At 36.7% G+C, this 25,353-nt stretch overlaps 1 protein-coding gene across 1 annotated transcript; it reads left to right on the top strand.

The window, feature by feature from the left end:
• Positions 1 to 12,085: 12,085 nt before the first annotated feature.
• YIPF5 (Yip1 domain family member 5) lies at positions 12,086 to 21,676 on the top strand. Its single transcript, XM_015830554.1, has 6 exons — positions 12,086 to 12,206; positions 13,788 to 13,903; positions 15,113 to 15,285; positions 15,891 to 16,036; positions 18,118 to 18,299; positions 20,276 to 21,676. Exons 2-6 carry the CDS (start codon positions 13,794 to 13,796, stop codon positions 20,436 to 20,438), a joined length of 774 nt encoding a protein of 257 aa, XP_015686040.1. The 5' UTR covers positions 12,086 to 12,206; positions 13,788 to 13,793; the 3' UTR covers positions 20,439 to 21,676.
• The last annotated feature ends 3,677 nt before the right edge of the window (positions 21,677 to 25,353 follow it).

Here is a 25,353-nt window from a genome sequence, read left to right as displayed (position 1 = left end):
GCATGTCATATTATGCGTTGTTCCTGGATAACATCACTGATACATGCATTATAGGTGATAACGTTGCAAGGATTAAATGAAGCTGCTGTTTAATAGTTTCATGGCTCCATTACAGGAATAATTAGGATTAACTAAGAAAGTTTTCCCCCCATCAAAAGTAGTCTTGATGAGCTATGACTGCTATCCTCATGATCACACAATTGGGCTGGGCATAAGGGAAAAGCTGAGCTAAACTTCCTTAGGAGTTTGTCATTTTAAACTGCTTGTTGCACAGTGTCAAGTACAATCATATTTAATTGCTACTCAGAGGATTTTTTTTACAGACATTACAGAAGGGAGGCGGGAGGGAGAGAACTAGCAATAATAATAATAATAATAATAATAATAATAATAATAATAATAATAATAATAGTAGTAAAGTTGGAAGTGACCTTGGAGGTCATCTAGTCCAACCCCCTGCTCAGGCAGGAAACCCTATACCATTTCGGACAAATGGCTGTCCAGTCTCTTCTTAAAAACTTCCAGTGTTGGAGCATTCACCACTTCTGGAGGCAGGTTGTTCCACTGGTTAATTGTTCTCACTGTCAGGAAGTTTCTCCTTAGTTCTAGGTTGCTTCTCTCCTTGATTAGTTTCCATCCATTGCTTCTTGTCCTGCCTTCAGGCGCTTTGGAAAATAGCCTGACTCCCTCTTCTTTATGGCAGCCCCTGAGATGTTGGAACACTGCTATCATGTCCCCCCTCGTCCTTCTCTTCGTTAAACTAGATATACCCAATTCCAGCAGCCGTTCCTTATATGCTTTACCCTCCAGTCCCCTAATCATCTTTGTTGCTCTTCTCTGTACTCTTTCTAGAGTCTCAACATCTTTTTTACATCGCGGTGACCAAAACTGGATGCAGTATTCCAAGTGTGGCCTTACCAAGGCATTGTAAAGTGGTTCCAATTCAGTGTATTTTGAATTCCCAGACTGGAATCCAGGACTGTTAGCTCGAATTTCATGTTTGCGCTGTCTCAACAGGATCCTTGGAATTAAAAATGTTTAAATAACTAGACTACTGAATATGGATAATAATTGATGTCTTTGTATTTATTTGTTAGCTATTCTGCCATAGACCAAAGAGTACACCATATACTTTCTATTTTGATAAATGAATGTATAAAATAATAAACTTAAATTGCATTTAATTCAGGTCCTATTTTAGCTTAAATAGCTGTGGTCTGGACAAATGTGCCCCGATTAATAAAAAGGTAGATTAAACCAAGTTGTAAGCAGTCTTCTTTTGCATGTTTATAGTACCACCTAATGGCTTAAAGAAAGTATTGCATTGATTTAAAAATATTCTTTCACAGTGTTACAAACTATGACTACAGCAATAGGTTAATTTAGTCTGTTGGATCTTGAATATGTAATGGACAAAATAGATATTAAAAACAGTCTTTTATATGAGGGGAGGACACCAAAGAGACTTAAATCTCCGTTTTCCATTCACAATTTTTTCTGAGAAAATGGCTAAATATTGACTTGCAAAAATGTATTTTAGGGGTCTTGTTTTTCTATAACTGTAAACAAGTTTAAAGATCTCCTAAGTACTGTGGTGTGTTTTTTACACTATCTTGAATTCACTTTATTGACTATATTTTATTAGAATCATCCAAGAAACTTCTTTCCTGGGTATTTTTATTATGGTTGGCCATGCAGTCAACTGAATGTTTAGACTGGATTTGGATTTATCCTACCTATCAAGCCCTTCCCAAGGACTTGAAAGAAGCAGATGCTGGTTTTTGATGGTGTTAGAGGTACTGTTGCAGGATGTAATTTGTTCTAAGTTAATCTGCCTTTTGCAATTGACTGACAGTGATTTTGTCAATGCCAGTGGTATTCAAGTAGGGCTCCTAATGTTTTGGGATTGCACCCAAAGCACCTATTACTGTCTTTGTTTCCTTTTGCCACAGTCACTCTACTATTTGCAGGTCTTAGTATTTTTCTTATTCTCTCCAGTTCTTTCTCTTCTATCCTGCTGTCTCTAGGTACTGCCACATTCACTATTCATACCTTTTTATTTATTCCTCATCAACAATGTATTACTATTATTATAGTACTTCACACAGTCAGCCCAACTAGCTCAATGAATTTCAGAGAATTTAAAATGCAAAATGTTCCTTATAGCATTTTAACATGGCCTAATAAAGGTACTGATCAACAGCGTTGCTGGGTATTTTTCTCATTGACTGAAGCCATTGTTGCTGTTAGTGTTTTAAATATTCAGTAATTTAAATGAAAGTATTAATGATACAATTTTGAAAAGCAACCACAGCTAAGTTGAGTTTCTTTTTCTTTAGCCTCAATTCGCTGAACCTTCTAGTTAAGCCCATTTGGAACAAAGGAGTATTAATTACCATCTGTGTTTTTCTTTAATTCAGAAGAGTCAACTATCCAATCTTCCCCATTCCCACATCTTTATGTCCAACTATAATAAGGAATGAGAAAATCTTGCCTTTTAAGTTTAAATATCCATCATTCAAATACAATCAAACTCTAACTTGTGCATTGCTTGAAATAGTCTTGATTCAGATAAAATGACAAGTTGTGGTGAATAAAAAAAAAAAGCAAACGCTTCCAATTTCCTTCTCATAGCTGTATATTAAAGAGGACAGGAGGAACATACAAGTTCAATGCTCAGGTAGGTTCATTCCTATCAAGATAAATCATAGTTCATTGTGCTAGCCAAAGGCAGCTGCCGGGTTAAAATCAATTATATTTCCTTTACTAGAAAATATTTTCCACCTGTGGAAAGCCAGTTCTGACAGAACATAAGGAATTCATGCATGAGGAAAGATCCTAAATTCAAATAAGTGTTCTGTTTGCAAAAGATGTTTTAAAATAATTGCAAATGTTTTTTTTCTCATATCTTTTTGTGGCCTAGTAATTTATATCTTTACAGTCTGTATCTTTCTTATTGACTGCTTTCTAAGCCTTAGAATAACCCTTAATACTTTGCAACACAAGACTGCACTGCAACAGTTTTTTTCCATTTGTCTTTAGAGTAATGTTTCTCAACCTTGGCAACTTTAGGATGTGTGGACTTCAATCCCAGAATTCCCCAGCTAGTGCTCATGCTGGCTAGGGAATTCTGGGAGTTGAAGTCCACATATCTTAGAGTTGCCAAGATTGAAAAACCCTGCTTTAGACTGATTCCAACAGTTAATACTTTCCCAATAGTTTGTGATGTATTCAGTACAACTCATTATTTTAAAACGAGCTAACTGTGGCATACAATACAGAGGCACTGCTCTTAAAGCAGAATAGTCAGAGAATCAATACAGACTAAACGCAGAAACAAAACGTCTTGAAAAAACAGAAGCAAGAAAAAGTAAAGATATGCTTTTAAAACATTTTTAATGTAAACAGCTAGCAATCAGAAAACTCTTATTTAAAATTGTATAGGAAATACTAGGGTAGAAACCTTTATATCAAATTATTCTAATTCAAGTAGATGCATGAATAGAAAAAAGAACTTACTGTATTTCCATGTATGTATTCCTAGAGTGAGGCTGAAATAATGGGGCTAGAATGAAAACCAGATAATAATTGGTATTTATAACAAGATCTAATCTTTTTCTGATTGATTCAGCTCCTTCCAGGTGCATTGAATCAGATATCCAGAATTCCAGAAGACCAGGTTGGTTAGAGATTCCTGGAGTTGTTTCCCCAATCTATTCGGAGATTAGCAGGTTTGAAGACCCCTATTGACATCTATTCTCAATCATGGAGCTCACTGGATGGTCCCTCACTTCAACCTGTGTCCCAGAATTATTATTTTGGGGAGAAAATTAAGAGAAGACTAACAGAGGGAATGGATCAAGATCACGTGATGTGTTAGTATCGTTTTACAATACTTGGAAAGGCCACATTTGGAATATTGCATCGGTTTTAGTCGCCACAATATAAAAAGATGTTGAGATTCTGGAAAGAGTGCAGAGAAGAGCAACAAAGATGATTAGGGGACTGGAGGCTAAAACATCAAAATGGTTGCAGGATCTGGGTATTTTTAGTCTAACGAAAAGAAGGACTAGGGATGACACGATAACAGTCTTCCAAGAAGCTCCCACAAAAAAGACGGGGTCAACCAAAGTATCTGAAGGCAGAGCAATAAGCAATAAATAAACTAATCAGGTACAGATCCAACCTAGAAATAAGGAGAAATTGCCTGACTGTTAGAGCAATCAGTCACCAGAACAGCTTGCCTTCAGAAGTTGTGGATGCTCCATCACTAGAGGTTTTGAAGAAGAGATCAGACAGCCATGTCTGAAATGGTATAGGGTCTTCTGCTTAAGCAGGGGGTTGGATTAAAAGACTTCCAAGGTCCCTTCCAACTCTGTTAGTCTAGTCTAGTCTAGTCTAGTCTAGTCTAGTCTATAAAGGTAGTCCTCTACTAATGACCAGTCACTTAACTAACCCAGAGGTCATTTTCAGAATTATAACAGATGCATACAAGCCCTTGGTCACATGATAGATTTATGACTATTTTTTGCTAGTTTCCAGTTTTTACTTCCACTTTCCAGCAAAAAAGATTCACTTAAGACTCTAGTTAAAACAGTTGTAACATCGAAGCTAGTTATGTAATGTCCTGGCATATGACTGCAATGATTTATGGCCATAATCCAAGCTCCATTGTGGTCATAAGTCCAGGACTACCTATATGCTGTTTAACTTGTATGTATATATAAGAATAAGCAATTCCCTTCCAGTGTCCTCTGATTCTTTCTTGTAAATCCCTCTTACAATCATCCTCCATTCTTTTGGCAACCAAAACCTTGGGAACACACATTTACCAATAGAGTCACTTATCTATCCTTCATAAAATTAGGAAGAATAGGCTTCTGATTTGATGGACCAAAGCTTTTTAGAGCTCTAGAAGTAATAACTGTAAATGATTCTAATAAATAATAATCAGCAATGGCCTGAACAGGCAATGAAAATTAATAGGGAACCACAAAGGCTGAACAAGCATGATTTATCTAAGGCATTTACAGTCTTGCTTGTCTAGTGCATAAATCAGCTTCCAAATCAGTGTATATTAGGAATGTAAAAAAAAAACATCTTTTGGACTGGACATTCCAGAGAACTCTAAAATATTCAATTCACTCTCTAGACCAGGGGTAGTCAACCTTGGCTCTTTTATGACTCGTGGACTTCAACTCCCAGAATTCCTGAGCCAGCTAAGCTGGCTCAGGAATTCTGGGAGTTGAAGTCCACGAGTCATAAAAGAGCCAAGGTTGACTACCCCTGCTCTAGACTAAGACGTGTGTGTTTGGAACATACATACATAAATACATACACACACGCATACATTTATATCCAAATTATATGCTACTCATCTTGTTATTCAAAGTCATCCCTATACATACTCTGAGAGTCAATTGCTGTTGCAGTTAATGCACCAGACTAGTACCATACATTCTAGTTCTGCCTTAAGTACCACACCAGCTGGGTGACCTTGGTCCAATCATTCTCTCTCAGCCCTAAGAAAAAATCAATGGCAAGCCTTTTCTGAAATTCTTGCCAAGAAAACTGTATGGACTTGTCCAGGCATTGGCTCAGAGTCATGAACGACTCAAAGGTTCACAAACAGAAAAGCACACTCTGTGCATCCATCAGAAACTACATAGCAGAATGAAGATTAATTTAATCTTCAAAATCCTATTGAAAGCAGTTTTATGTAGGGTAAGCAAAGGACCATAATTTGGTGGGAAGAATATCTGCTTTACACATGCTGGATGTTTAATTCATAGTATCTAGATTGGACTGGACAAATTCCAGCCTGAAACACAGGATAGCTGTTGTTAGTCTTATTAATAGATCAAACCATAAAATGCAACATTTTACTTTATTTATTACATTTCTGTGATTCCAAAAACAATCAGAAATAGCTAATGGTGTCCTAGGGGTGATCCAGCCTGAAACAGATATGTTTCATCCAGAAGAAATCAAATATAGCAGAAAGCCATGGTTTCTCATTACCTCCAAACCGTGTAAAAAAAAACAAACATGCTGCTTTGTTGCAATGGATTTTAATGTAAAGCTGCAGAAAGTGATTCTAGATCTTTTTCCAGTTCTAAAACATTAGATGTCGCTGGATTGGACATCTGCCCCGTGTAATCTAGCAGGTTGTTTTCAGAATGTCCATCTGACGGCACAAGAAAGTCTCCCAATAGATAGATGTCCCAGGCAGTCACACGACCGACAAAGCCAATGTCTTCCGTGAAGTGGTCCAACCCTATTTTGAATCCAGCTACGCTGGTTGTCAGCACCAGATCTCTAGTTAGTGAATTCCAAGTTTAATTACACATTGTATGAAAAAAAAGCATTATTTTTGTTTGTCCTGATTCTTTCAAGATTCAATTTTCATTGGTCCTAGGATTTTGTACGCATTATCAACATTATGCCTAATCTTGCACATCCCAATCATTCATTTTGACAGAACTTCGGAAATAGAAAACTCAGAATATCTAGTATGAACATCTATGCAGTTTGGAGGTACATGAATAAAGTGATACGACTTATAAGAGGTGATAAATTTTCTTAGGTGTTGCAGTGCATATAAATGGAAAATCCTAAGAACTGTTAGGAAATCAGAGGTCAAACAACAACTTTATAATCGTATCCGTAATGGTTTTCAAACTAAGTAATTTATATTTAACGAAGAAATAGAAATCAAAATGTAAGTCCAGTAACAAAGCTGGAAATGAAAAAAAAATGAAACTTTCATCTTCATGTGGCAGTTTTAATTTATATTAAGAAAATCTAGTGCCTCCATTTAATAAGAGTTTACTCAGTATTTTATTATTCTGTTTAAAATACTTAACAAATATTTACATAGAATCCCTCTGAATGTATATTATCAATATTGGAGTTACATTCATTTTATCAACATTTATTCTTCTCCATAAACTCATCAGATTTGTTAACCATCAATTTATATCACTATTGATGCAAACAAAACCATATGAAATGTTTATCTTTACAAAATGAAAAATTCAAGGAATTCAAACAATAAGTAATGCTTCATTTTAACAAATACCCACAGATCCCATAGTAAGAACATTAAACATTCCAATTATTTAAATGGTAACCAGATAATAGACCAAAATCTTGTGCCACAGTTATACTGTACATTTGGTTTAAAAATGTAATTGTCAGTAAGCCATAAAATATCATCAGCATAATACCACAATTTGTATTCCGCTCTGACCATCTTAGTAACCAGAATATCTTTGTATTGTTTAATGAAAGAGGACAATGATTTCAAAGTCAAACTAAATATAAAAAGAGAAAGTAGGCATTGTTTTACAAGTTCAATGCAACATCCTGTTCAGAAAAGAAATAATACCATTTGTGACAAGTCTACTATGTAAGAATATTATTCTTACATAGAACAATATTTAGCAAGATGTTCCCTAAAAAATTAAGTTGAACCATATCAATGCCCTTCTCAGCATCCAATGAAATAGCTATCACCAAATCTGATTTATCTGATTGGACACCAAATATGTTCATTAATAATCTCACATTATCCAAGCCCGATACCCTTTCTTAAGACTGCATGACATAAACTAGTGAAGGTAATATTATAGACTGCAATCTTCAGTGCAAAATCACTGTAACAATTTTAGCCTCAACATTTAACTTAGAAGCCTTTGTAGCAGGGGTGTCAAACTGCCGGCCCATCGGCCGGATGGGTCATGTGGAAACCGCGCCCATCCCTGCTCCGGCAAGGGGGAAAAAGTCACGATATGTCACGACACGTCATGTGACATGGCAAGTTTGACACCCGTGCTTTGTAGGATCAATATTACATGGCTTCATGCAGGTGTCTTTGTAAACTTCCCTCCTTTGCCATTCTGAAGGTAAATATTCAATACACAAGACCCATTTTACAGGGGGGAAATGAGTTATACAACAATAACACTATATGATAAGAAAGTAAATTCATTGGGGAGGACTGGAACTTTTGCTAAGCCATCTTGCAAAAAGAAATCGAGACAATAAAAGATAAGCAAATGTTCTTTTGAATAACTTTAAAGTAAAAAGAATTGCTTCTCCTTATATTACAACCAATGAGAAAAAGAAAAGCATAACTCCACATGTATAATCAGCCAGCCAGGAATTACCTACAGCCCTCTCCAGTAAATTTTGTATGATATCTCCATCGTAATTCCCCGTTGCTTTTTATGAGCAGTATTTCCACTCCATGGTAAGCCACAATAGATGGTGTGAGTTGCAGTGAAGTTATTGTAGCTGACCTGATCTAAAGCACTCTCAGAACCACTAACAGCATGAACTGAAATAAATAACAGTGATGAAACACTGCCAGCGTTACAAGTTATTTTCAAAGCAGGTTAGTTACGACACACGCTTGATGAAATGTCTTGGGATTAAAGCTTAGCAGCAGAAAAGGATAGTAATATGGAGTGCAAGCATCTAAGAACTAGTGAAAAAACAAGCTGCTGAGATGTAATTAGCTGAGGGCAATTCTCCATCAAGGGCCAGCCTCACTTATTTATTTAAATATAACATGAATTCCCATTCACCGGAGAAACCCTGAGAAACTTACAATGAAACAGACTTAAAATGGCACATGAAATCTCACTGGCACATGAAATCTCAATGGCACATGAAATCTCACTGGCCAACTGGGGATCAGCTACTCAACCTACCTAAATTGAAATAATAAATAAATAAATAACAGTAATAATACATATAATCTGAAAGAAATTCATAAGGATTAAAAGAATGTGCTTGTAAGTTTGCTTACAAGCATACGAACCTTATGATAGCAGCATCCAATGTTGGTATGGCCTCCCAAGACAAATGAGGATAGTTTTTCCTTGTTCTGCTTTGGATAGAGTAGGCAACCTCAGCTCTTTTATGACTCGTGGACTTCAACTCCCAGAATTCCTGAGCCAGCCATGCTGAGGGAAAAGGGAGAGGTTTCCAAGCTGAGCCATGTTGGCTCAGGAATTCTGGGAGTTGAAGTCCACGAGTCATAAAAGAGCCAAGGTTGCCTACCCCTGGTAGACAAAAAGCAAAGTTTCACAATTTGGGAAGGGGGTAGTTTTTGATCCTATGTTTGTTGGATGTATGGTAAGCAGCATTTTATTGGATGTTAATTAGAATTTGGTGGGCAGAAGGAGAGATTTATAAAGGACATAAATGGCTTCTAACAATATCAGTTTGCTGTCCCACTGGTCATCAGTGGTATTGTGAACATATAAAGAAATTGAAAACAGTTGTCAAAACATGTTTCTTTTAGTATAAAATATGAAAATATATGCCAAGTTGACTTTTCCAATACAATATAGACAGACTTTGATTTATAATACAGTTTAAATGGAAGGTAGCAACACTTTCATTGTCATTTGATGATTCCTCCAAATGGATTTGAGAGAATTTTGTCACAAAAAAATCCAAAAAGACTCATGTTTTCTCTTCATCTTGCAACAGAGTTTTCTATGTCTAAGATAAGAATCTGTGCGTCATGGAGAACATTTTTTTTTTATTTTAAATGATACAAATATTTAGAATTTGGGAAATAGTGTCATTGTTCTTGAATGCCAAGATCATTTGAGCTTAAGAAGATATGATTGTCTGTTTGAAGCATCTTGGAACTTGTGTCTATTTTTCCATAAACTCAGTGCTTGATTCATTGCCAGCGATAAAATTCATTGTTCAATATTTTGTTTTTTTAATTCCTTAAAAATCAGGTGTAAAAACATAAAACATTTTTGAGACACATATTTGAATATGTTCTCATCCACATCTAATTATTTGCTGGGATCTGAATAGCAACAAGAAGGTAGAAAACAGATGTTTGGAAATGGTTCAACATCTTTAAGAGATTACTGCTCAATCCATGGGTGATTCATGAACAACTTTTAGAGATGACTTATTATAAATCTAGAAATGTATGATGCAAGAGATGATCTCAGTCCCAGTAGAAAAATGAAATCTGAAAATTAAACTCTAATTAAGAGGGCATAAAGTCAAGAGTTTAACCCAGGGGTCTTCAAACTTGGCAACTTTAAGACCTGTGGGCTTCACCTCCCAGAATTCCTCAGCCAGCCATATAGAACATCTTTGATAAACTACCAAAACAAATAGAACAATGTATTGTCTTATTGGCTGTACACTCAAAATACTGTATGTAACAAATATATTCCATATGATATACCTATACTGGTAAGCTATTTATTATGGAAATGAATATATCTTTTATTCATCCCCCTTGTGATAGCAGTCTGAGATTAATAGTAATCTGAGAATACCAAATAAAGGATTATTTCTGATAAACTGCTGACTGAAGTTTGTCCCTACTGATAAAGGTTTGCCATCACTGTACTAATCATTCAACAAAAGCTGAAAAAGAAAAATGAGGAAGAACTTGACACAATTATAAATATTTAATCTCCTTCTATTACTGCTACTGAGATCCAGTTTGTATAGTGGTTAAGGCATCAGGCTAGAATAAGGAGACTGAGTTTAGTCCTCCTTTGGCACAAAGCCAGCTAGATGACTTTGGGCCATTTTCTTTCAGTCCTAGGAAACAGGCAACAGCAAACCACTGAAAAAAATGGCCAAGAAAACTGTTGTCTGGGAAGTTTATCAGAATCAGACATAATTGAATAGTTGTGGAGGCTATCAGCAATCTTAGATGCAAACTTCTTGGTAGCCTTCAGGCCTGCCACCAACTCAGATCATTAACTTCATCAGAAGATAAAAATTCTTACTGCTGGCAGAAAGTTGAAGCATTTATGTTTCATCAGTAACATGAGTTGTACATATTTCCAGATTAAACCACCTGTCTGATGTTCTGGCTATGGGTACAAGCAGAAAAGCTTCAGCAAGACCATTAGTAGCAGGAAATATCCAGCTCATTGGATTTTTTCCCCCTTGTAATTTATTTCTACATGAAGAAAGTTCATTTTAGTCTATATTTATTTGTAGTAATATAAAGCACCGAAAACATCAGCTTCGTATTTGAATATGTTATCAAAAGCAATATTATAAGCTAAACTAAGTGATAAATGTATGAAGAGGGAATGAGTCTTTATAATGACCCACAGAGTAGAGATTTTCACTTTTGGAGAGCTACTGGGCACATTTGGAATTTTGAGTACATGTTGTTGGCACTCACACAAATAATCTGTAAAACATTTTCTCATTCATACTACAACAGCCATGGGAGGTATTTCCAGTATTGTCAGCTCCAATAATTCCCCCTTCTGCATGATCTGGATTAACCTTCATTCTATTCAGGGCAAGTGGACCTATTTTCAAACGAAGCATTGGACGTTGTCAAAAATAAGGATGAGGCTGGAGGCTGCCAACTTGTTTTACAGCATGCCAACTTCCATTCTGCAAAAACGACAGAAACTTCTGAAAAAGTCTAAGTCAAGGATCAGAAGCCAGGCAAGTGCCATCTGTTAATACTTTAGCATTCTGCAATATCAGTTTGGAAATTTTAACGCAGAAAGAGAGTAACTGGTACAATATTACAGGACCATAAAAAGTATACCACAGCCTAAAACTATTAGATAAAAGGTGCACAGATCAGGTCCTTTTACCATTTGGGGTGCTGATGGGGGGAAAAAAAGCATGCTACATATCAGCAATCGTTTTTCTACTTCCAGATCGCAGCTTATAGTTACCAAAGCTGCACTATTTATATAAAAGTAGATCACTTTTCCCCTTAACGTACAACCTCAGCTTGTACGTTCATTTAGATAAGCGGACCCACAAGAAAGCACAGGGTTCCAGGCAAGAGTTTGAAACCCTCACTACGCATCCCAAAGGTGCTTTTTTCAGGAGGCAACTGAAAAAGCACCTTTGGGAGTATGGTGAACCTGGATGACTGAGAATCTCCATAGACACCTCACTACGCATATGTTGAAAGGAGTCCAGCATCCCTATATCGATTGGAAGGTTTGATCATGGAGATGTTGGAGAGAGAGTGGCTTCCGCTAGGAAACGTCTGTTGCGTTATGCCGCTTCGCGTCCACAACCCGGAAGTAATTCCTCTTGGGTCTCTGACACGTAGCTTCCCAGAGATCGAGGGTGAAGCGGGGAGGAAGAACCTCGCGACGGTGTGAGGAGGGCAGGCGAGGGGAGGGTCGTTGCCTCGCCAGGGAAGGAGGCTTCCAGGGAAGGTAAGCTTCGGGGAGAGGGGAGCAGGGTGGTGCCCGAATTTGTCAAGAGGATCCGACTCTGTCGCAGGGGCTCCTTCAGGCTCCAGGGAAAGAAAAAGGGAAACCATCTATCAGGCAGTCGTCCCAAGGAGCGTCTTCCTTCTTCGCTTCTGTGTTTTTTCTGGCTGCGAGGACGGGATTTCGGAGTGCGTGGCTGAAATGCCCTAGTATTGCTGGTGGTCTCTCGAAACCCAACGTTTTTCCATTCTCAGATCCTGTGTTTTTCTTTGTGGCAAGGAGGTGGTGAAGCTATTCTCCAAAGCACCTGAGGGCAGGACAGGAAGCAGTGGATGGAAACTAATCAAGGAGAGAAGCAACCTAGAACTAAGGAGATTTTTCTTAACAGAACAATTAACCAGTGGAACTAAAACATATGAAGAATGGCTGCAGGACTTGGGTATGGCTACTCTAAAGAAAAGAAGAAATAGGGGTGACATGATAGTAGTATTCTAGTATCTAGTATCTGAGAGGCTGCCGCAAAGAAGAGGGGGTCAGATTATTCTCCAAAGCACCAGAGGGCAGGACAAGAAACAATGGTTGGAAACTGATCAAAGAGAGAAGCAACCTGGAATTAAGGAGAAAGTTCCTAACACTGAGGACAATTAACCAGTGGATCAGCTTGCCTTCAGAAATCGTGGGTGCTCCATCACTGGAGGATTTTAAGAAGAGACTGGACAGCCATTTGTCTGAAATGGTATAGGGTTTCCTGCCTGAGCAGGGGGTTGGACTAGATGACCTCCAAGGTCCCTTCCAACTCTGTTATTTTGTTCTGTTCTATTCAGCATCACCATGTTCTGTGCTGCTCCAAAGGTCTAATCCTTAAAGGCTGCCTGGCACCAACACTAACAAATGATGTCTCTGTGATAGAAAGCATTGAAGAATATAGTTTTGAATATAATAATGTAGGTTCTGCTGTAGTCGGTCCAGGTAGTCCTCGACTTACAACAGTTCATTTAATGACCGTTCATAGTTACAATATCACTGAAAAAGTGACTTATGACCGTTTTCCACACTTACAACCATCACAACATCCCCATAGTCACATGATTAAAATTCAGATGCTTGGCAACCGACTCATACTTAAGACAGTTGCAGTGTCCCAGGGTCATGGGATCCCCTTTTGTGACCTTCTGACAAGCAAAGTCAATGGGGAATCCAGATTCACTTAATAACCATGTTACTAACTTAACAAGTGCAGTGATTCACTTAACAACTGTGGCAAGAAAGGTAGTAAAAATGGGGCAAAACTCACTTAACAAATGTTTCACTTAGCAACATAAATTTTGGGCTCAATTGTGGTCATCTTACTTTCCTTAGGCGGTTTGAGGAAAATCAGATGCCATATTATAAAATGTTGTGGTCCTTTTCTCCTTTTCGGTAAATGACTGGATGCACAGCAGTGCAAGAGCCTAATAATTTAATGTTTGATTGCATTATTTTTCCCCAAAAGATTGTATTTTACTCTTGGTGACTGGTAGATGAAGACATCATAGAAGGGCCATACTTTGGTAGAAAATAGTAACAGAAATATTTATTTTACAGATAGCAATGTCTGGATTTGATAATTTCAATACAGAGTTCTATCAGACAAGTTACAGTATTGATGATCAAGCACAACAATATGGAGGAGATGCTGGAGGAGGAGCAGCATATAGCAAGTAATATTTTTTTTACTGTTCCAAATACCCAATATATTATTATCTGTTATTTGCATTTGGCTGAAGTGTTGAGTTTTATTTAATTTGACAATCATGCCATTTTTATATCTAAAGGGTTTTATTTATTTAGAAGTTCACATTTCTCAAAATAACTTCCATCTACTGGAAACAAGAAAATCTTAAGATAAATCCATAGTGTAGGATCAGAAGAATTTCAGAAAATGGCTGTGTGTAAAAATTGAGTCAAACAGCAGCATTCACTGATGCTCAACCAAGATTACTTACTGTTGTAAGTGCACTTGGTTAAGCTAATACTAGTTGCATGTTGTGTTAATGCATATTGGATTATTCTTTTATGCAACAAGTATGAACAGGCAGAGTACTTTTTAATCTGTGGCACATTCACCAAATAATGTAGCTATCATTAGTTTATTGATTCAAATAAAATATTTGAATCCAAAGTTGCATGGGTTAATCATTCTTCAGTATAAAATTTCCCTTTCAGTATACATTATTGTTTACTTGCAAGAAAGTTTTATGAAAATACTGACACTGAAAACTCTTCTTCCTTAAGTCTGGCAATGTCCCTGTATGTCACAATAGATACATGATGACTGTATATGTCACAAAACCTGAAGTATGTTCTAGTATCAATTATTTTATATGGCAGCGATGGGAAAGCAAGGCAATGGTCTAGATTCTCTTGGAAGAAGGACTATATTATAATATCTGAGGATATGAAGGTCTATATTATAATATCTGAGTTTTAATTGGTAATAATTTGAGAAAAATGTTGGATAAGTTGGAAAGTTATAACAAATTTAAAGTGAGAAATTGTATTTTGTCATATTAGAAAGTAAGGTAAAATAAATTCATGTAATTTTAATCAGAATTATCCTGTAAATAATTTTGATATGTTTCAAATATTGATATATCTGTTTTCTTTATATAAATAATATTTATATTAATATATTCCATTAATTTTCTTGTGGTGAGGTGGGCAGCAAACAAATTTAATAAATAATTTTCTTCAGGAACTATATAGAATATTTAGAGTTTGTATCAATGTGATAATCAGTGTACAATGATGCCTTTGTTATGGAATGGGCACTTCGGCACTTAGCTAATATTCTGGTGCCTTAAACTTGCTTCCATGGCAAAGAAGATTCTGTTTTCATTTGATAAATATTTAAGTTCTGTTTTCTGCAGGCAGTACGGTGGCTATGAATATTCTCAGCAAGGTGGATATGTCCCTCCAGAGATAATGCAGCCTCAACAGCCGTACACTGGTCAAATTTTTCAGCCAGCACCAGCATACACACCATCTTCATCACAATCTTTCTATGGAAGCAATTTTGAGGATGAACCTCCGTTACTAGAAGGTTTGATTTTTATTCATTGCAGAATTCCATGTCAGCCAAAATATATGATCAAATCTACATAGGAGTAATCATAGCTGATTATGAAGTGTATGTGGATGTATGTATGTTAATGTAAAGACAGAATTTTTTAACATTTAATTTTACTTCATTTTTGGCATTTAATTTCACTTCATTTACTTAGGTAGCATGATCTCTTAAGAAAACTAAATGAAGCAAAAGAAAAAAAAACATACGAAATTGAGATGGGGTGACCTTTTACAAATTAAGATTACTAATGCAGCTAGTTATATACTTGGTCTCTGACTTTTGGTTATCTAAGAGGATCTCCAATTTAGTACATATATATTCTACAACCCCGAAGATCTCACTATTTCAGCAGGTGTAGGGGCAGAGTGGGTTATGAGCCTTTTTTCTGATATGCTTTTTATATTTCTCTAATTGGTTTTGTAGGTTTTCCTATCTGGGTGCTTGGTTATTTTCTGTTGTAAATTATTGTTATTTGAATTCTCTACATTTTGTAATTCACAAGGGATGCAACTATAATTGAGAAGGACTCTTTAAATTTGATTAATCCATTAAATCTGTGTTCTTAATTTGTTCTACAGAACTAGGAATAAATTTTGACCATATCTGGCAGAAGACTTTAACAGTACTGCATCCATTAAAAGCTGCAGATGGCAACATTATGAATGAAACTGATCTGGCAGGGCCTATGGTCTTCTGCCTAGCCTTTGGAGCCACCTTATTGTTGGTAAGATTTCATTACTATAGATGTAGTCCTGTCAGTTTGAAAGTTACAAGATTAAAGCAAACAGAAATCATGACTTGATCATTTAAATATCAGTAATTTATAAAAACAATGATACATAGGATTGAATATAATTTCTATTGAAGAATGTGAGTTACAGTCTTATGGTCATTATTTGGAGCCTAGTCCCTGATCCACAAGGTGGAAAAAAAAACTATTGCTGGATTTTTAGTACATTTACTACACTCATAAAAGCAGAATAATTTAGAACAGGGATCCTCAACCCTGGTCTGCGGCCCAGTGATGTATACCATCCCCGAAAATAAGACCTGGTCATTTTTATTTTGCCTCCAAAAGAGGCACCAGGTCTTATTTTGTGGGGATGTCTTGTCCACAGTCTCATCTCGCGGTGGCAGCGGCACCAGCAGGCCCACCCAGCCAGCCCACTTCTTCTGCAGCCGAAGGAAATGCCTCTGCAGCTTGAGAATGGAGCTCCAGATTGACGTGTGCGGCGCCTCCCAGCCTGCATTCTGCCATCAGAGGCCTTGCAGAAAGGCCTCTGCAGCCGAGAACCAAGCTACGGATTGAATCTGTAGCTCAGTTCTCAGCTGCAGAGGCCTTTCCGTAAGACCTTTGATGGTGAAATGCAGGCCAGGGGGCGATACACAAGAAGTGGGCCGGCGAGGGGAGGCAAGTATCGATTCATGGAAGACCTGACTGCAACGGTAAACGGGTGTGGGGTGCATGGGGCAGCTCCCCGCCCTAGCTTGATTTTTAGGAGTGTACCTCGCCCCAAAACTAGGGCTTATTTTTGGTGTAGGACTAATATTAGGCCCACCCCCAAAAATCAAGCTAGGCTTATTTTCGGGGTAGGTCTTACTTTTAGGGAAACACAGTAAATTCCTATAGAAATATAAATTCTTCCAAATTCTATAGGAAATTATAGTTTCCTCTCCCTTCCCTTTTTTTCCTTTCTGCTGTTTTCATTTTTAAAAGAAATAGAACGTTGAATCTGAAAAGTGACATAGACCTTTAAGGCACTTCCATACCTTCAGGAGTACCTTCTGGATATCCCTATTCTTTAGATTCAGACCATTGAAATATTAATCTAATTAGACTGTTTTTTTATTTATTATTAAAATATTCAAAGATGTATAGTTATTTTTTTTAAAAAAGGGGGGGCAATGTATACCTGCAAAACACACCCGCACATATAAAGAGACAAATCCCCATCAAACACAGAGCATCGCCATAGCGAAAAATCAGGAAACCTGCCTGGAAAATACTTTCTTTCAGATTTTGATCTGAAATAGTGCTTTTATATAGACTTAGGCATTAATGATACATCTCTGGGTTTAGTTTTATAAACAATGCTCCTTAAAAATACTTAAGTGGTGCTTCATCTGTTGCGTTAAAAGTCTGTATAAAACTAGCTTGTAGGGATGTGCAGCTATTCAAAGAGGAGAGGATGCTTTGGAGGAGATGGGGCACACTAATTGCATCTATTGGCACTTAATTAAGGCACACCTCGTTAAAAAGAAAGCATTTAGGAGACGGCAACAGGGTTTACTAGCTTTTTCGCACGTTACTGTAGTTCACTATTATTTCCCTGACATCATGGTGGCCACTGTGAGCAAACACAGGAAACGACACAGTGTTATTAAGGAGGTGCTGACAAACTCAGCAAGCACACCCATGCCCCTGCCAAAATACCTTTTTTACTCTGGATCCAAATAGCTGTATTTCACTTCTAAATTGGTTTACTAGACAGATATTTGTATTGCTGGTATTTCCATCTAAACTTGGTTGAATTATATAAAGCAGTGGAATGGTAACACTTAATTTTATGTGGGAAAACCTATTTTTAAATAATGTAAAACGTCTGAAACATGGATGTGCAATAATACTAAAATCTTATTTCTAAAATTTCAGAAATGTATAAGAAATGTTATTGAAAAGGTATCTGGTACTCACTTAATTTTATTTTGTATGCTTTACTTATCTCTTTGCAAAATCTCCCCTAAAACATATCCAGAACGTTAATGTATTCTTCCCTCTCTCCCTTTGTTTTTTCTTTTTTTTAGGCTGGAAAAATTCAGTTTGGCTATGTATATGGAATTAGTGCAATTGGATGTCTAGGAATGTTCTGTCTCCTGAATCTAATGAGTATGACAGGGGTCTCATTTGGTTGTGTTGCAAGTGTCCTAGGATATTGTCTTCTTCCTATGATCATACTTTCAAGCTTTGCAGTTGTATTTTCCCTACAGTAAGTAATACCAAAGACCATTACCATGCCATTTAGTGATACTGTATATTATTGCTCACCATAAAAAAAAAGTGTACTCAAATGAAGGGTTATAGCAAATGTGAATTTAGGTAGAATAAAAAATGGTTTACTATATATCATTTTAAACTGAATTTGATTTTTTCCTTTTTTTATTTATACAGTGTTCGTATTTTTTGGTCCTATTTACCTAGAAAGGAACACTTTTTGATCAAATAAAAAAACTGGAAAAATTATTTAATTTTTACTCTTTTTTGCAATCTCTTAGGTTGCTTATAGATAAAGAAAAACTTTTTTGGGACATGCTTTAGAATTCTACATTTCAATCCAAATAAAATGTAGCCAGTAAAAAAAAGTATGTGATACTGCAGCACTTTCAAAATGCAAGTACCACAAACATTTTAGTTTAAAACTATGGAAAAGTAGCTTCTCAGCACAATATTTTGTACTGGATCCTTTAATCCAGAAGTGGGCAGTCTGGTCCTGCGGATGCATCCTTTCCCATCGACAAGGTTCCCTATCCCCTTTCATTTGCTTCTTTTCAAAATCATTTTAATTATAAGTAAATAAGAAACTGGAATGCTATAAGACAAAGTGCAGGTAGTCTTCAACTTATGACCACACTTGAGCCCAAAATTTCTGTTGCTAAACAAGATAGTTAAGTGAACTCATTTTATGACCTTCCTTGCCACAGTTGTTAAGTGAATCACTTGCAGTTGTTAAGTTAGTAATTTTGTTGTTAAGTGACTCTGGCTTCCCATTGACTTTGCATGTCAGAAAGTGGCAAAAGGTGATCACATGGCCCTGGGACACTGTAACCGTTCGTATATATGAGTCAGTTGCCAAGCATCTGAGTTTTCATCACATGACCACGGCAATGCTGCAACAGTTGTAACTGTGAAAAATGATCACAAGTCATATTTTTTCAGTGCCGTTAGAACTTTGAATGGTCACTAAACGAATGGTTGTAAGTCGAGGATTACCTTTACAAGCTTCCATCATTTTTTTCTTTTTCTTTGCAACAATTCCCTAACATTTTACAGTAGTCAGGAAAAATTATTTAGAGCGACTTACTAAAGTGGGTGAATTTCTGAAGCTGATTAAAAGAAAACTATCTGAATTCTGTCCCAGAATTCAGAACAATATCATAGTTATGTAATTTAACACTCTAAAATGTTACATAAAGCTGAATGATATTCAGGTATGTGTACATTTTGCCAAATTTACTGAGATCCATATAAGTACTAGTTCTATGGCAAGATGTTTTGTTAATAGTGTCTAGGTGGAGGCTTTTGAACATTTGAATTAGGAATGTTAACAAGAGTTTTGGACAGGTAATAGTTTACTGCTTGAAACCTGTACAATTGGATAGCGCACTTGGCAGGTTTCTGTTCTTGAGTAATCTTAAACAAACCAATGATAGTTAGATATGTTGCAAGTTAAGCTGTTGCTTGTTCTTTCCTGTTGCTCTCTGGCCCAATGCTTGGTTAATAGCTGAATATAATAGATCAATAGTGGCGAACCTATGGCACGGGTGCCAGAGGCGGCACTCAGAGCCCTCTCTGTGGGCACGTGCGCCGTCGCCCCAGTCCTAGGCCTTCAGCTGGGTTTTATAAAACCGTTTTGCTTTAGGCCTCCGTCGCCATATGCAAAAAAAAAAAAGGTTCAATCAGTTAATTTCAACTTCTCGTGGGAAAAAAAAAGATCTTGCAAAGTTGGAATTGATTGATTGAACTTTTTAGTCCCACCCAGTCTGCCATTACCACCGCAGCCACACCCACCCAATGGGCCACACCCAGCCGGTACTCGACGATGCATAAGTGGGTTTTGGGTTGCATTTTGGGCACTCAGTCTCTAAAAGGTTCGCCATCACTGTAATAGATAGAACTGTTCTGATATATACATTGTTATATGATGTTATCAGTGCTTGATTACTTTCCCGTTATTGTTGTTTTCAGGGGCATGATGGGAATTATTCTTGCTGCTGGAATTATTGGCTGGTGTAGTTTTTCAGCCTCCAAGCTCTTCATTTCAGCCTTAGCAATGGAAGGACAACAACTTCTAGTAGCTTATCCCTGTGCTTTATTATATGGAGTCTTCGCCCTCATTTCTGTGTTTTGAGCTGACTATCTTAATTATTGGACTTAAATGAGCCGAACTTAAAGCTTTTATTTGGGATGTTTAAACTGGGACCAGAAATCAACTGTTGGGCTGCTGTCTTTCAAGATTAATATTTGAATTATTGTCTGAAGCAACAATAACAAAGTGTACTTTTTGTGTTTATTTTTGTAGAACTCCTAAATACATTTTTACATTGACCTGTAAACACTTCAGCTTTCAAACAAGCTAATTATGCTGTTTAAAATGTAAAACTCTTTGGTCCTATAACCTGCAAAATGTTGTTTTTGAAAACTTTTGTAGTTCAGAAATTTTTATTGATAAAAGTGAAATCATTAACTTCTTTTCCCACAGTAATATACAGCAACAAATTTAAAAAACAGATAAACATTTCCCATTTTAGCAACTTAGCAAAATAGAACATTTCTCACAATAATATTTAATCTGAAAGCAAACACAAAATGGATCCCATATATAATTTTTCAGCATTTTTATAATCCTCTATTTCCTTTTCTTTACAATCCAAATGGCTATCCAGGCTCAAGTTATTGTGTTTATTTCATTTTATATATACTTTGTAAATAGTTCTGTCATCTTATATACATGTGGGAAGGTGCTTTTTATGCTAAAATTGAGAATTCCAGTAGTTCATCAGAAGCAGCTTGTTTTAGAAAATAGCTTTGACAAATATCAGTATTGCAGTCTAGTATAAAACAGATAAAATTTTCTCAAAATGTTCTTACAACGTTTTTTCTTTTAGTAATTCCCTTTACTGTAATATTGTCCATTACATAATTGCTTAGGTATTTATTTGAATAAAGATTTATTCCCACTGAGCAAACATTGTTTAGATCATGGTGTAGCAGAATCCATCTTATATTTAAGCAGTTTTAACAACTAGTGTCATGGCCATCAAGAAACATTGAATTAGGAATCCAGCCATAATGACAAAAACAACGATTTAATTGACATGGAAACCGTGTTCAGCATTAAAAAATGCAGTAATGACTTATCTTTAGTGTTAGGGAATAACAAAATGAAATGGCTAACATATGTTCTTTACAAACTTATTTTATTACAAAAGTAGAAATTTTAAGTATCATTGAGCAATACCGATGAACAAATACAGCATTTTTAAATACTTCCAACCCCCCATCCCTAATTTCTGCGGAGCTCTCCATACTGTTTTCACACAGCTTAAGAGTTGCTGTCTTACCTTTTTAATAAACATCTTGTCAGAAGTTCAGATTTCTGTGCACATTTAGATTTCTGATGCTTGTACTGTAAACTACATTCCAGATTTCAGCATTTTTTCCCTCTGTGATGCTTAATTAATGTGATTTCACATGCAAATGAACTCTCCTGCCCAAACTGATGGATATCTCGTACCACGAAAAACAGCTTTGTTGGGCTTTGCTTCGTAAAGGCAATGTTGACAAATAATGTGGTTTCTCCTTATTACTGCCTCTACATACTTAGAATTCATTTGCAGCAGAACAACAGGGTAGAGACAGTTTGGTGTAGTGCAGGGGTAGACAACCTTGGCTCTTTTATGACTCGTGGACTTCAACTCCCAGAATTCCTGAGCCAGCCATGCAGGGGTAGGCAACCTTGGCTCTTTTATGACTCGTGGACTTCAATTCCCAGGAATTCTGGGAGTTGAAGTCCACGAGTCATAAAAGAGCCAAGGTTGCCTACCCCTGGTATAGTGGGTAAGGCATCGTGCTAGAAACCAGGAGACAGTGAGTTTTAGTCCTGCGTTAGGCATGAAAGCAGGTTGGGTGACTTTGGTCCAGTCCCTCTCAGACCAATCCACCTTACAGCATTGTGGGGAAAATAGGAAGGTGTATTAGGTGTTGAACAGTGGGTTGGACTAGAAGACCCCCCAAGGTCCCTTCCAATTATGTTATTCTGTTAAATAAAATGAACTCAAAACAGAAAACCAGGTTCTGCAGCACTGTTTTTATTATATAAAATCTACCCTCAGTTGTGATAGACTTTTGAACCGGTACCTTTCATGAATGGCCTTGGACTTTTAAAAATGTAAGACATTTCAAAAAATGACAGTGTTGCTTGGATTTAAAAATGGTGAATTTTTTAAATGGCAAAAGTTCTAGATTTAAATGTCATATCTACTGGAATAATTCTATTTACACCGTGTTGTTTTTGAGATCTTTGTAATAATACTGCAGCTTTCAGTACTACTGCTTGTCACAGCAAAGTGTTATTTATGATATGACAACCAGAAGATAAAATGTAGTAGTGAACATCATCAGACAAATGGGATTCTAGCAAAAAAAAATAAAAAATAGCATATCTCCAAGATTGGCTGCTTTATAATTTTCAGTTCAATAGGCAATGCAATTATTTTTTTAAAAGGAGGATCCCAATGGGATTTAAGATAATAGATAGATTAGCATAATTTATCTGGGCAAATTAGTATGATGCATTATTAGATTTAGTATCAAAGCACATTGACGCGCCTGCTTTTCTGAAGGAATTAGCACTGCTTCTGCAAAGAGAAATCTTGGTACCTATTTTAGAGTTTTCAGATGTCAAGCATGTCATTAAGGTCAAGCAATTAAAATTGACTTAATTTAGATACATTTCTTCATGAACACTCAATAAAACTTTCCAAACCTAGCAATCACCCAATAAATGAAGTGACCTTAATACTGTAATGGGTGACTGATTAGAGGTCAGGGGAAAAAATAATGACGTTCTCATTATTAAAAAATATATCTAAAGAATCGGATCCTTTTACTTTAGGAACCCAGGTTTTCATATTGGTGCATATGCTTTCTAACTTGCTTATACATTTGACTGCACAAAGCTGTGAAGGTGGGCTATGCTCAGAAAGTTTCAAACGCAGTGCCCTCTTGAAGCTGGTTCCTAAAATAAAATAGCCCCACTTCTGAGAGTAAAGTGAATCAACCATATTGTTTTGGATTGCTTTGCTTTGTGTTCCTTCTTAGCCTTCTCCCACAGAACAATGCCAAAGCTGGAAAACCAAAGTCACCCAACTTGAAGAAGGTTCACTCAGGACTGGAAGAGAAGGCTGAGAAGTCAAAAGCACGCCGGGATAATGTGAATTGCTTGGTTGAAGGGATGCATTCTTTGTTACTTTGCGTACATAATGCAGAATTAGGATGAACAGATAAGTGACAAGAGAAGCTGCACTGTGAAGCTTTGAGTAATAAAAATAGAGTGTTGTAGGGAGGGAAGCTGGAAAAATGACCTGAGAAAAATGGGCAATTTATTCCTTATTATTTTGACTAATTTCCAAGGGACGGAAGCATCAAGACATCTGAAAAGATAGCAAGGACAAGATTTCAGAAGCTGTACATTATACCTTCTCTGGTGCTGCACAGATAGAAGGTGCATGTAGCATTTGCTGCCAATGACACCATCCATCAAAAGCTATATAATTTCTGTGCAGTATCCTGCATTCTCCGTCACACTTGAGCTCTGAAAGCACCCCTGCCAAGAATACCACTCTTGAAATTATGGCGTTCTTATGGAGTCTTTGTGGGACTGTACTGAGCTTCAGAGTCTCAGTTATGAACTTAATAAAACAAAAGAGTACAAAACATTGGTTTGCTCATACCTGTGGGAAATTCATAGGAATATGGGAAGCAAGCAAAATCTGATTGGAATTTGAGGGCTGAGATTGTACAGTGAATAATTTAATTCAATGTTTTGATTCAAGGTTCAAAGGAAACAAAATTCAATTCAACCCCTTTTGAATTAAAAAAAAAAAGCAAACAAAAATGGTTGCAACTGCATCATTTTTTGGCAGTCTGGGATTTAAGAAAGCATGATTGATCATAAAACATAGAATAATAGGGTTGGAAGGGATCTTGGAGGTCTTCTAGTCTAACCTCTTGTTCAGGGGAAGAGACCTTATACTATCCTGCTCAAATGGCTATCCAATCTACTTTTGAAAACCTCCAGTGATGGAGCATCTGCAACTCAAGTTCCATTGATTAATAGTTCTCACTTCTCTCAGTAAGAGAAAATTTCTCCTTTCTTCTAGTTTGGATCTTTCTTTAACAAATTAACCTTGTCAGATTCCAATCAGATACCTTCAAAGAATCCCCTGCAATAAATATCGGAAACATGCCTCTCTTTAGGCAGGGATAAATAGGGTATATAGCAGCGACTTCCCAACTGAACCTATATGGAAGCTGTGTTGAACCAAAGCAGGCTGTCTCTTCCAATATAGAAATAAAAATTTCCAAAAGTTTTTTAAAATGTTAAACTTATTTAAAAAAAAAAAAGACTTCACCATCAACTTAACAATTTGCTTTTCTGGGCTAGTAGCGGTAGGCTTGCTGACATGGCTCTTTGGCAAGGTTAACCGTTTCTGGATATGATCTATTTAAAAATAGGAAATATGTATGTGTTACCACTATTAGATGTATAATATATTGTGATAAAAGAATAGAGGCCCTGATGCTCCCATCTCTTTGAGATAAGGAGTCAACAGCAGGCCTACTCAAACAATGAAAATGATTCAGTATTAGAGAGAATTGGACAAAGTAGGCAAAGTGCAATATTTATTCATGGAAAGTGTGGAAATGAGAAGACAGAATAAAAAAAATAGGAAAACCAAGATTAACATTAGACCAACAATCAAGAAGCAAACAATACCCCAATCAGGACCACTTACACTTACACTGATAGAGCAAGCTAAAAAATCTCCCTCCCCAACACACACCAGCTACATTTATTTCCAAGCCTATGAGATGCCCCTCCACCATCTCTGCCAATTGCTTTAATGCTGTTGGAATTAAAATCAAGTCCAGTTCCAAACTGGGAGAAAGACGCTGGAAATAAAATGGAGGCAGGCTTCAGGAAAGAAGGTCTCTGTTTATGTGGTAGCCAGAAACTCATGACAGCAGCATGGTTCTGGGGT

The sequence above is a fragment of the Protobothrops mucrosquamatus genome, unplaced genomic scaffold (genome assembly GCF_001527695.2).
Source record: "Protobothrops mucrosquamatus isolate PMUCROS unplaced genomic scaffold, P.Mucros_1.0 scaffold_245, whole genome shotgun sequence".
NCBI lineage: Eukaryota > Metazoa > Chordata > Lepidosauria > Squamata > Viperidae > Protobothrops > Protobothrops mucrosquamatus.
Note: the sequence above shows the minus strand (reverse complement) of the source record. Positions and strands in the feature narration are given on the sequence as shown.

Coding starts and splice junctions, on each gene's coding strand:
- YIPF5 (XM_015830554.1), top strand. CDS start 13,794: ATGTCTGGATTTGATAATTTCAATACAGAGTTCTATCAGACAAGTTAC. Junction 13,904..15,112: donor GGAGGAGCAGCATATAGCAA/GTAATATTTTTT, acceptor TGTTTTCTGCAG/GCAGTACGGTGGCTATGAAT. Junction 15,286..15,890: donor TGAACCTCCGTTACTAGAAG/GTTTGATTTTTA, acceptor TTTGTTCTACAG/AACTAGGAATAAATTTTGAC.